The sequence below is a fragment of the Eumetopias jubatus genome, unplaced genomic scaffold (genome assembly GCF_037043125.1).
Source record: "Eumetopias jubatus isolate StellerSeaLion01/CBP00866 unplaced genomic scaffold, mEumJub1_p1.0 scaffold_11, whole genome shotgun sequence".
Classification (NCBI taxonomy): domain Eukaryota; kingdom Metazoa; phylum Chordata; class Mammalia; order Carnivora; family Otariidae; genus Eumetopias; species Eumetopias jubatus.
The window spans coordinates 4090185-4103573 of NW_028274817.1; the positions used below are offsets into that span (position 1 = coordinate 4090185).

The 13389-nt window shown below is 44.8% G+C and overlaps 1 protein-coding gene across 3 annotated transcripts in view; it reads right to left on the reverse strand.

The window, feature by feature from the left end:
• The window catches only part of AFF2 (ALF transcription elongation factor 2), a 456177-nt gene that overhangs the window by 83790 nt on the left and 358998 nt on the right, over window positions 1-13389 (reverse strand). For all 3 annotated transcript variants that reach the window (XR_003607226.2, XM_088028621.1, XM_088028620.1), the window contains one exon: window positions 9728-9765. Coding sequence is in view for 2 of the 3 variants with exons in the window: in XM_088028621.1 (XP_087884747.1) it covers window positions 9728-9765 (38 nt within the window). In the remaining variant the exon portion in view is untranslated. The remainder of the gene's footprint in view (window positions 1-9727; window positions 9766-13389) is intronic.

Genomic DNA, 13389 nt, shown 5'->3' on the forward strand with positions numbered 1-13389 from the left:
TTATCTGTGCAGTAAAATTCTAGTGCTATAAAGAGCGTAAACTGAACTTTAAAATGCCTCAGAGTTAAACCAATATGGAATACAGAATATTTTAAAAGAAAGCTTGGTTCCTTTCCAGGAAAAGTTAGTAACTCGTGTGAGGGCTAATAAGGAGTTCAGTAATTGTCCAAAGGGCAGTGCAAAATCAGGCCTGCTCTAAGACTAAACTCATACTGAACTCAGATGGCTGAACTTCAGAGCTCCCTGCCCCGGCCCCCGATGCCTACCATTAGACAAATATTGAGCTATCCCAGTCTCTCTGGGATGTGTCCAATTTGTTTACCTGTTCATTCATTCAGGAGAACATGTATTTGGGGTCTCAGTGCACCCCATGTAACCGAAATTCCCGGTCAGACATCAGAAACAGAAAGAGGACCACGATACATACAACCTCAAAAAGCCCTGCTTCTGCTTCTGCTCTGCTCTCAGGCAGTGTTCACGAGCCATGCTCCGGGATTTCTGTCCCTGAGCTGAGGTCTTGAAGAGGTCTTCTTCTTCAAGTGCCCAGTGGTTGTGGCTGGGCAGGTGGGGTAGCTATGGTGAGCCCGCATGCAGCGGGACACCCAAACGCACACTGAGAACGGTACCTTATTCAGTTAGTACTCTATGCCAGGTACTGTTTGAGGTGCTAGGGTTACAGTAGTGAATACGAAGTTCTCGCTCATATGGACTTCACATTCTTATGGGAAGTGACCCTCGAAAACAGAGAGAGAGAGATGACAGCTAGAGAGATGGATCTGATAGACAGATACAGTATGATAATTGCTAAAGTGGAAAAGAAAAAGAAGGCTAGAGGGGATGCTGAGGGTACATGTGGGAGGAGTTGCTATTTTGCATGGGGTGGTTGTCCAGTGCTGTTGTTCTTTGCAACAAAGCCTTGAAAATTCCTCTTGGAGGGCGCCTGGGTGGCTCAGTCGTTAAGCATCTGCCTTTGGCTCAGGTCATGATCCCAGGGTCCTGGGATCGAGTCCCACATCGGGCTCCCTGCTCGGCGGGAGGCCTGCTTCTCCCTCTCCCACTCCCCCTGCTTGTGTTCCTGCTCTCGCTCTCTCTCTCTCTCTCTCTCTCTCTCTCTGTCAAATAAATAAATAAAATCTTAAAAAAATAAAAAATAAAAAATAAAATTCCTCTTGGAGGCATTCATTATCCACAAGAGAAAATCACGATTGTTTTGAACCAATAGCCATGGTTCATTTCCTTGACTGACCACTTTTTCAACACCCATGGCTCTGCGTCACCATCTTGGATGAGTTTTGCAAAGTTAAAGCCACATTCAAAGATTTAGCACCCATCGCTAAGCACCAGTGGAAGAAGCTCACATGCGTGTGACGGCATTCTGCACGTTGATCTCTCAACGTGATCTCTCAACGTTGATCTCTCAAGGCTTTGCACAACAGTGTCCTTCCGCCACCGTAGGGGGGCCCTCATTGGGGTGGATTTAAAAACACATAGCATTTTTCTAGTTGCTTCATATATGTAAACGGATGTTTCTATAGTGCTAGGAAATAGCAGGGTCTCCGTGTTTCCTTTAAACATCCTCCCCTACGATCTTGTTTCAATCACGTCAAAACCATTTTTGGAAATAGGTGGGGTTTAATCTATATCTGAGCAGTGTACGTCCATACGTGTAGACAGTGCATACTGTCTACACCTGCACCTATCGTTAAAGCAGGTTTGTGAGCGGCTCTAATTTGCTTAGTAAACTCTTGCATCAGGGTGGGAGGCGAGTGAAACTTCCACTTAGCCAGTGTGGATAGTAATTTACATCTCTAGTGAGTGGGAGAGAGATGAATAAGGTGTGTCTAGTGGAGGTGCTATTAGCAGATTCCTGGCAACTCACACTGAAGGGTCTGACGATGCATAGGCAGGGAGTAGGAAGGAGCCCCCTGCCTGCCCTGGGCTTCCATGGAGGTATATAATCATACCCTCCCTGAAGCTGCTAAAAAATAAGCAAAAAGCCACAAGGCTTTTCTGAAATGTTTTCCCCAACCATGTGGAACGCACATGTGGGAATATGGTCTTGGGAGAAGGAAAACAGTCAAACATTAGCAGGTGATGAGGACAGGGAGACAGAAGAAAAGATTTCAGAACTTCTAGAGTTATGGCTGCTCTGCCTGCCCATCACCACCGATTCCATCTTAGATTTAAATTACTATGGATCATGAGGGCATATTGAGGCTCAGAGTATATAAACATGTGTGTGTATAAAAAACTGGGTTATAATGACATGTAATCTACCCCCATATGCTGTAAGTTCTACAAATGGAAGCACTTCCCTGTGGGAGAATGGTTTACCTTTTTTTTTTTCCTTCTTTTTTTAATGTTGGCTTTCTAGACAACTGCTGTTGGCTTCGGCAAAAGCTTTAATAAAGCAGAAACTCTTTACTTCCTGTTTCAGTTCCTGGCCAAAGGGAGTCATTTCCGTAGTTCTCTGTTCTCCCTCCCACAACTAGTAGTCAACTAAGTAATAACTTATGACCCCAGGCTCTTGACTATGAACATATTTTTCGGGTGATGGAGGGCTGATTTACTGTTCGAAGCCCCATGCATAGTTATCGTGGGGGCATGCCTCATTTCCCTAGAAATCAAAATAGCCCTACTGTGCTTACGTCTGTGGCTGATAAAAATACATTCAGAAAGAATTTTTATGTCTATGCAATGAACTCAGAAAATGAAGCTAGAATAATAGTGTTATGTGTCATGCCTAAAATACTAGATGTTTGAATAATGTGAAAGGAACCGTATGAAAGCAAAATGTTTAAAAATGTAAGAAACAATCAAGGGTGGATAAAGCCACAAGGGAACTGCCGGATACTCAGAGGAACCCTATGTGAGCTGAGATTTACATAAAAGTCCACCGAGAAGGATTAGACAGATCTCATCAGGAAGGATTTGATATGTCTATTTCTCTGCAAACAGTTTTAAAAGGGTGGTTTATAATCCCTCCCTAACTCTAACCTTTACCTTTCTAGAACAAAAGAATCCTTTCGAGCATTTTATTAATTCCGTCTACGCTGCACTGCTCTCCTCTTAATGTCAAAAGTGGGACCTGAATCTTCCACTGAAAAAAAGTGGCCCCTCTCCTTGGCTGCCTCTACCTACCAGACATTGCTCACAACAAAGTCTCTGCTTTCTTCCTGTCAGGCCGTTGGCAAGTGCCGTTTTGCTCTCTTGAATGGCTTCACCTGTACCATTCACCTGGGGACTCCTGCGGAGCGAGGGCGAGCCCGCTCCAAGCAGGTGCTCTTTCCTCTGTCTGTGCCTCACGGGATGCAGCACACGCTTTCCCCTGCATTATTCGCAGAGCCCGTCTATTCTGTAGTGCAATGAGGGGGCCCGTTTCCTTAGGAGAGCATGAGGACCTTCAGGGCGGACCCTGTACCTTACCCATGTCCCCATCAACTGAGCCCAGAACAATTCATGTTTGCCGAAAGAACACATGCGCATGGCTTGCTTGAATTTCTAGCAGATCAGCTATGTGATGCTGAGTTTTCAACAGCCTTCTGGAAGACTGCTGAGTGGTAATGTTAACATAAAACGTGGGCTGTAACTCCTATGTACCGAAAAATGGGTTGGACCGTGTGAATGGATGAAAGAGTTGTCTGTTCTTGTCTAAGCCGCACATGCTAAGAAGCACAGAGTTAGAAAGTAAGACACTACTTTATGAAGTACTGGATAAAGAAGTATTTTATGAAAAAGTGGCTTCACTTCCTTTAAAGTGGTTTGATCCCACGTTTGCTGGCTGATGTGAGGTCCCTCCGCTTCACCAGTAAATGGGTGCTGGCTACTTCCATTTCATCATGAGAAAAGGCGCTCATGCTCTTAAAAAGATCAGTGATGCTAATGAGACAAGCCAACGTGCTTGGAGCTTTGAAGAAACTCTTCCTTATCGATATAAAGTTACCATAAGTGCAGCTGGCCTAATTGTCCAAGTGCCTGCAAACTTGCTGGTTCGTTACTTCTGAAAACGTTTGATGCCATACCATACTCTAAGAAAACAAACTATTACACAAAGTTAGCTAATATGACTTCAAAAACCAACCACAAGTTTGAAAGTGAACGTGTGTGTCCTAAGAGGTGACGAGAAAGAGGCAGAGGGTCCAAGGTGGAGAGAATTATCTGGCACCTCGGGGTTCTGGGCAGTCTGTTCTCCAGGGCTCGGTTGCCTTGTCTGGGACTGCCTAGACGACGCCACTCCGATTACCAATGAAAAGGGGGATGTCCAGAAATTTGTGCGATGCAGATGTGCTATCCACATCCAGTTATAGCTACTGGACAACATGTTGCTGTCTTTCCTTTGACTACCCTTAAAATGCCCAGAGCTGATTAGAGATGGCTTAGACTTTCGCTGGCAGCGTGGGGAGCACATGGGGCTGGGTGCCTCACTGTCAGGAAATGAGTGGTCATCACAGATCTCACTCCGAGGGACTTAACCCTAAAATGTCATTCCCCTCACTGAGGACTGTCCCTCAGTATAGTCCCAATCCATAAAAATCATTTAGAGTGTGAAACCGTAAAAGAGACACGGGAGATACTTTGTCACTTTGGACTTGGGGGATTTCTCTCTTTTCCACGGTTGACTTTCTAATTCAGCTGCTCATTTCAAATATTCTTGTTAGGGATGGGACGTAAGGTATGAGGCCCTAGGTTTCTCAAACTACCAGGCTCCCATGTGGTCACTGTATTTCCCATGGACCTGAGCATCCAGTTCTGCATTCCATGGAGCACTGTGCCAGGCAAGGCCGTCCTCTCGGCAAACGGGCACTCCAGGGAAAGGATGTGATAGCGCATGCCAAACTGTGGTGCTGGAGCCTTTTATTCCTAAAGGAGATGATCCTGCAGGACTAGTGTTTGGCAGAACACAGTACAGAATCCACTGGCTTCTCAGTCTGAGAAGACGTGGTGATTCCAGTGATATTCTGCACAGCTTCAAGAGCATCACAAGAGATACAGACTCCGATTGCAAAATTGCTTTTGGTTGTAAGGGGTCATTTAAATGACTCACCCCAATGTTCTGGGAGCCACGCTGATCTTCTATCTAACATATCTCAAAGAGACTCTAATGATGTGGCTTTTTGGCCCTCACTTCACAAGTACACGAGGCAGAAATGGTGGGAAAAGACATTGTGTGTGTGTGTGTGTGTGTGTGTGCGCACGCGCGCGTGCGCATGTATGTGAATAAACGTTTATTATATATGCGATGTTTATAATGTATGTGCTTGTATGCATCTATATAAAATTTGAACATCAAATATTTCCTAAAATAATTACACAACAGGCTTTCAAGCTTCGGCTTTTTTCCAAGAGCTGGAAGCACCATACAAATAATGTAGCTGAGGTCTGTAGTGAGGAAGGAACATTTCCCATTTCATACCAGAGGTTAGTGTTAGATTGAGGACTAGATCCCAGGTCTCTGGACTCTTTATGTTTAATAATAGGGCACTCGACGACAATTCACAGTAACCAGTTAGGGCTCTTCAATGCTATTTGACTCCACCAAGCTCATTGCTTTCGTCTGGATAAGCCCTGAGGTCCCTAAGTCACCATTTCTGAGCCTTGGTTTCCAACCTGACCTTTCTCTGCCTGCCACCTCAGCACCGGTGGCTCGAACCAACAGTCTTTGAAGTCCTGGTGCAAATGTTCCCCCCACCCTTCTCCAAGAGCGCTAACTAGAAGCGCTTTCTGTCCTTAGAGCTTCCCTCGTCCTTTATCTGTTTCCTACTTAACAAACATCTCTCTCTATCTTGTATTTAGTTCTTTACAAACTGATTTTATCTCTCGTACTGGACTCTAAACTCCTCGAGGGTAAGACCTGTGTCAGATTTATTTTTAATTCTCTCAGCCTCTATCACAGTTCCCGGAATGCTGTAGCTTCTCAATAAATATTCATTGGATGAACAAATGAATAATGCACAAACACCATGGTCAGGACAATCTTCGTGGCTATTTGTCATTTTCAATCATGAAACCACCGTATCTGTAAGATGGATTGGTTCCTAAATAAAGCTGTAATTTCCTAAACAGAGTGGATTCTGATCCTGATTTGTGAAAGACAACAACTACGTTGTTTAACGTTGTTAAAGTGTAAAAGCAAGGAAGAACGTTATGCTTGACAACTGTGCTCTCGCTCACTCGCTCTCCCTCTCTCTCCCTCCCTCCCTCCCTCCCTCTCTCTCTTTTGGTAACAGATGTCAACCTCGGTTAGATTCAACTCAACTTATTAGTGCATGGCTTTTAGCCAAAAGCAATTCACATTGCAGAAGTATACTACCACATATGTCTTAATAACAGAAATGTGTTTTTAAAAAAAATGTATGTGATAAGTCACATATGGTCGAAGAAATCTGTACATCTCTCAGGCCTTGTTGTCACAATGAAAGCTTGAAGATAATTGCTGTAGAACATTAACATACAAGTGAAAGTCTCTCTGACACATTAAAGAGCCACAGTTTGAACATACTAATCAAGCTTTGATACCGGCACGGCTCCAACAGACTGAGAAATACACCAGCATCTCTTGTCCTGATCACTGATCTTAAGAACATTCAATTTTGATTCTTACCCTCAGAGGTAATATTTAATGTTTCAAGGTAAAATCATTAGTGTATCCAGATACATTATGTGCTTACATTCACTAAGCATATATTTAATTTCTCCTTTATATGGAGTGTAATTAATGTGTACCACAGTCTCCCTATGGTGATGAAAGTGGCTTACAACCATGAAGGTATTAAAAGTAAATTGAACAAGTGGCTGAGAAATAGGGAAGAGGAGGACGCCCGCGTGGCTCAGTTGGTTGAGCGACTGCCTTCGGCTCAGGTCACGATCTTGGAGTCCCGGGATCGAGTCCCACATCGGGCTCCCTGCTCAGCGGGGAGTCTGCTTCTCCCTCTGACCCTCCCCCCTCTCATGCTCTCTCTCTCTCAAATAAATAAATAAATAAAATCTTAAAAAAAAAAAGAAATAGGGAAGAGGAAGCAAACCTTTAGAGAGGAGAACAGGCAAACTAAACGGATATTGTGACTCATTTACTATCGCTCTAATGGAAAGTTTGCTCAGCCTGAGTTAGATCCTGGGAAGTAACAGAATTTTAGAACGTGCCTATGTCTTTTGCAAGCTATCCATCCACACAACTTGGAAGACTAGCAGTAAGGCTCTGGCTCTGTACTCACTGGTTTCCGAGGCATCGTTGCCCTGTCAATGGCTCTCATATCCATAATGACTTCAAAGATAGTAAATTTGGAGTGGTCTCTTTGCTCTGAATGAGAACTGTGTGGTACATCGGCCCCAGAAAGTCCAGAACACAGGAAAAGGGCTCAGCCAATGCTTCCTCAATGTTTTAAAGGACAAGGGTGTGTGTGTGTGTGTGTGTGTGTGTGTGTGTGTGTGTGTGTGAGATAGTTTAACCCTTACAGTCAGGGAAAAGTGCACCTTTGTGCCTTTTTCTACCTGACCAGCTAGAGCATGGGTCGGCAAAGGTTTTCTGTGACGGGCCAGATAGTAAATAGTTTCCATTTTGTGGTTTGTACAATCTCTGTCGCAACTAATCTCTGCCACCATGGCACAAAAGGAGCCATAGATAATATGGAAACAAATCAGTGTCGCTGTGTGCCAATAGAGCTTTTTTTATAGACACTGAAATTTGAATTTCATATAATTTTCACATGTCACAAACGATTCTTTTCATTTCTTTTCCCCAACCGTTTGCCAAACTCTGCACCAGAGGATGACATCCAATCACACATATGATCCTCTGCACCAATCTGTGTTCAGGCTTTAGTTGTAAATGCCTCCAGACCTCGACTTTTCCAGCAAGACTGTACACACTTTCCATTGTATGCTCAATCAAGTGTTAATTCTGACATACAAGAGCAAGCCGGTACCTGGTCCGAGGCAGGGCAGCGAGAATGAGCCAGAGCAGAGCAACATGGGAGCACTTTACACGTGCCATGACTCAAGGATAGGATAATGGATGACTTGATCAGTTACAACACATGGGCCCCCCTCCGATCTGACACTCTGGTGTGGGGCCACCAGTCTCTCTGGGATGTGTCCAATTTGTTTACCTGTTCATTCATTCAGGAGAACATTTATTTGGGGTCTCAGTGCACCCCGTGTAACCGAAATTCCCGGTCAGACATCAGAAACAGAAAGAGGACCACGATACATACAACCTCAAAAAGCCCTGCTTCTGCTTCTGCTCTGCTCTCAGGCAGTGTTCACGAGCCATGCTCCGGGATTTCTGTCCCTGAGCTGAGGTCTTGAAGAGGTCTTCTTCTTCAAGTGCCCAGTGGTTGTGGCTGGGCAGGTGGGGTAGCTATGGTGAGCCCGCATGCAGCGGGACACCCAAACGCACACTGAGAACGGTACCTTTATTCAGTTAGAAGGCAATTCTAAACATCTACCAGTTGATCGCGACTGAGGCTTACTACGGAGCAGATTTTCAAATCTATTTAAAGGTAAAACGCTCCATATTCTATTACTAATCATTTGGTTCTTCCAGTTTTCCTGTTTTCTCTTTACGATATTCCTTAAAGTGCTAGACATTAGATAGAGTCTGCACTGTGAATTAACGAGAACTCATAAAAAATATAATTATCTGTAGGGTCGAATCCTCACAAGGAGCAGAGAGAAAACTGGTCCCACTTCAGGCCACTAGAGTCTGATTGCACGTAGCCCCGTATACTACCAACGGGCTGTCTTGGGCATGCCAAGATGGAGCCTGAGACTTACTTCCTATCAGGAGGGCTTGAACTTGGAGATGTTTGTCCCACTGGGAGCCTGGGTTTACACTCCTCCAGCCCTTGCCCCATCCCTTGTGACCTGGGACATGCATCTGCACATGGGAGGACTGGAGGGGAGGGTGCAATCGGACTAGGGGAAAGAAGATCACTAATGGCCCACCCAGGGACCAGCAGTCCGGGCCTTGGCCTCATTAGCACCACCCTCTAATCCCGCCTTCAGGGCACAGACAGAAAAGAAATCAGGCTGCAGAGAAGATTTCAACCCCCAAGGTCACAAACCCAAATGACAAGACAAACGTCCTTTCTTAATTTGAAAGTTTCCCTTCTGGAAGAGACAGGATGTCTAGGACGTAGTGTATTTAAAAGAGTGCTGTGCTGCTTGTTTATAATTTAAGAGTGCCCCATAAAACGCCTTGGAAATAGCTCTCTGTTACCTAGAAAAACCTTTGGTTAGATATATTTTTATGAGCTTTTCATTAACAGAGTAGCAAGGCCTTGATGCCAAGGTGCCAAACCTCCCCACGTGGCTGGAAATCACTTGGCACATTTTCAGCCATTTCAGTCTCTGTCATAGGTCCAAGGTTTGCAATTAAAAATATAATCTTTTTAGCATGTGCAAGACCCAAAGGCTTGAAGTACCATGCACTGGATAGGATTATAATAGTATTTGGCAGCTCTTCACGGATGGCACATATTAATTTATGTAAACTGGGCACAACTTGGGGCACTTCCTCATCAGGACCACAGGAAAAAAATCACATCAAAATAAAAGCTAGTCCCCGCTCAACTGGAGATTTGTGTTTTGTGTTTGGGTGGTTTCCCCCCTTGTTTGTTTTTGTTTTTCGATCGTCATAGAGACGAACTCAAAATTCAAGGTCTCTTTTGCGACACACACACGGAGTCCATTCAAATTAAAATTTCCAACAAATAAAAAAATAACTTACTTCACAGGATTATTCTTAGGTTTTGCCTTTTCAACAGCCTGTAAACAGAAGAAAAAAAAAAGCAATTAGACAACATTAGCAGGCATAATCTTCACAACTAGTTATCAAAACAATAAGCAGTATAAAACGCTCTTCCAAAACATAAGGACCTAACTGAAGCAGGCTGCTTGCGATAAGCAGATTAGAGACACAGAGAGCAATTTTCCTCTCCCAGGGCACATGGTTACCTGTCCAAGTGCAGCTTTCAGACACAGACATTCATTCCTCTCTCTCTCCGCCTTGCCCTCAGATCTTAGCCCCTGGGTGGGCCTGCTTGGGTTGTTATGACAGGGTGAGGAGGCAGGTGCGTGGGGGGTGGGGGAGGAGGGATGATCATGGGCACATCTAGGACTTCTAGATTTGTGGTGAGGACCCGTTTACCCTGTGTGACTCCTGACACCTGGCTGCACCTGCATGGTGAGAGCAAGGCCAAAGTAGCCATTTCTAAAATCATTTTTATTAGCGGGCACCACAAAAGGCCAAGGGATGACCGAATGCTCGGATCAATCTCTTCCTGTGGAACCTTTAAGAAAACACACACCAAATCATCGAAATGAGGAAATCTCTGGGCCTCTCGGCCTGTGTCGCCTTAGACATGGAGCCTGGTTCCAGTTTATTGCTGAACCCATTGATCTGTGTACAGTCCATTTATCATTCATGAAAAGAGCTAGTGATCTTCACAGTATATTAGAAGAAACAACTCAGATCATCTGTCAACAGCCCTCTTATTTCTGTTTCCCTCTCCACAGGGATTGCATCTCCTTCGATTCTTCTGGAATTAAAATGTTGCTAAGCAACACAGCTGGGGGCGCTGATGGCAGAATGGCTACAGTCTATCAAACTGTTTAAGCACCTGGAGGGTTTTAGTGATGATTTTTTTCATACTTCTGTAGCATAATTATGTAATCAGAACCAAACTTGTACTCTCCTAGACTTTTGCAGACTATAGAAATAATATTTAAGATGGAGAGTGTCGAAGCAGTGGTTTGGCAATCTCCAGGATCTTCAGACCCTTTTAAAAAGTGTCCATTCGGAGACCTTTATGTTTGTGACTCCTGGAGGCAAGCCACGGCAGCTATTTTTAACACCGGACTTGGCATTGTGGGTGACCGGTGTGGAAGTAAGTACCCCGGACCCTTCTGTGTACGGCAACAGCTCAACGCATTCCGGAGCCATTTTTTAAAAAATAAATGAAACACTTCTCAATTTTAGAGATTAGCGTTGGAAATTCAAGTCCTTCTCTTCTAGTAAATATCGGGTTCTGTTGCTAGGTAAATACCCATTAATATTTGGGCACTTTCTTTGGCTCTCAGTGGCAAAAATCATCTTCTCACCATCTGTGCCTGAGGCTGAATTTTGGCAAGAGGTGGAACAGCAAGCAGGCAAGAGTGGGAGGCAGCAGGTGAAAATGATAAAACAAGCAATATGTGTGTGGCCGGCCCAAGTCACGTCTCACAGGTAGTTAGGATACGAAAGTCTGTCCCTAAGCAGGGCTGGCCCCGGAAAGGATGAGGGAAGGAACAGGCGGACCCAGTCTGCCCACCCGTGCACACCTGCACCTTCCTTCTCTACCACCCTTTCTCCCCTAGTCCTGGCTGCTTTGGAATGGCGTATGGTAGGGGCGGAAGACGTGTCACTGTGGAAATCGCAGGAACCCACTTTCCCCTGTCCCTTCCAATCCAAACGAGCCTGTTCCTGAAGACTTAGCTTATCGTAAAGTCACAAGCATGGTGTTCAAGGGGTTTCCTTTGAAAGCACACCGGATGTAGTAGCATGAGCATGCCACTGGCAGAAGACAGGGAGGGAGAAATCACAGTGGCATTGCTTACCCTAGCTTTCACTCAGTGACACGGTTTTTGAAAATGTCTTCTCTGTGCCTCAGGACTGTCAATTAGACCCAGCTAGTTTTCTCTGATCAGGAGGAACATAATCATGTTCAAGGTCAGTTTCTTTGAAACCTATGTCTTTTCATACAGACATCATAGAAAATAACTTCATTCAAATGAATGTTTTCTGGGCTGCTTGGCTATTGATTGAAAATGTCTCTGCTGAGAGGTTCTCTTTTCTTTGGAAATTAACTCGGGATCATTCCAGAGTGCCAACAGCTTTAGTAAGACGTGCTCACGTCATCCTCCTGTGTGCTCACCACCTTTCATCTCTAAGCTAAACGGTCACAGGGAGTCTCTGCCAGACCCGAGACAGAGCTCGCAGTTTGTGTTCTTCACTTCCGCTATAATGCGACACTGTGTTCAGCCCTCTATAGAGAATTATTCAACTCAGAGACTTCGAAGGAAAGTGAAGTGAATTATTCGTGGGAGAACTATATATGTCTTTAAGGTCTAAGAAGTAGTCTACAAAAAAAAAAAATGCAAGGAGAACATTCCTCTTTTGAGATAACGGGATATGAAAACACCGATCCCATGTTCTGAAATGTGCAAAAGGAGGGGAATCAAAATGAAAGGATCTCGTGTAATTCATCCACATTAAGAGGGTTGCATATTGGGATTACAGCTCATTTTGAGTTCAAAAACATACATTAAAGTAATTTAAACTGATTGGAAGATGGAGGCTAGATAGTTAACACTCATGCTGCTTTAATTTGCAACATCTATATGCTTTTTAAAACCTATATTCTACTTATTTTGTGCCACGTTTCCCTAACATGATACTTATCTTGCCATTAAGGAATCTCTAGTATAAAAAAAGGATGATACGATAAATTAAAATGTTAGAAAATAGATTCCACTGTGGTGTGGCGAGAGGCTGCAGGCTACAGTGGAAAGAGTGAGGAGTGGGAAATCCAGAAACCCGGGTTCTGCGCCCAGCTTTGCTGCTTACTATCATCAGGCCATTAGCAAGGAGGCTGACACTTCTGAACCTGTTTCCTCATTTTAAAACTGAAGACAATCATTCCTGTCCCATCTATATCAAGGGTGGGTGGGAGGAGCCAACATCCACGGCGGTGCTCTAGAAACCATAGTGCGCTATGTAAATGCATTGCCTGCGGACCGTGCTTTCGGGCTTCAGGGCACACGTCTGCACAGTCAGAGAGTTTATGGGCTTGCTGACTTGGGGACCGGTTGCCATATTGAACCCATGCAGTTATTCCAACGAGGATTACACGAGCCACTCTGTTCCTCTCTCCATATCAGGAGCAGTTCTGGGCTAAACAGAATGTTTCTGTCTGGGAAGTCTTACTCGGGGGAGATCTGGATATGTTCAGATCCCGACCCGCCTAGGCCAGCAGGAGAGACCCCTGTGCCTTCACACAGGCCTCTGCCCTGAACCTTCTCGGGGGCTGGTGCAGGTGCATACACTCAAATCTCTCTGTCTCCCTCTCTTCCTCTCTCCCCTACCCCTCCTCCACAAGCAAGCCTAGGAAGCCTCCCTCCTTTCCAGGTGACTCCTCCATCAGTGGTCCCCCCTTTCACACCTCACCCCAGGAGGAGGGCACCTTGCTTTCTCACTAACATTTGACCCTGAGATTGAGAAACCCTGAGGTGAGCCTCCTCGGTCATATGGCATCTTGAAAAATTATATGCCCAGGGAGAAGGCACTTCTCTCATTCCAAGGAGTGTTTATGAACTGATTCTTCTCTCATTACTAGCATTGTACTATTCATG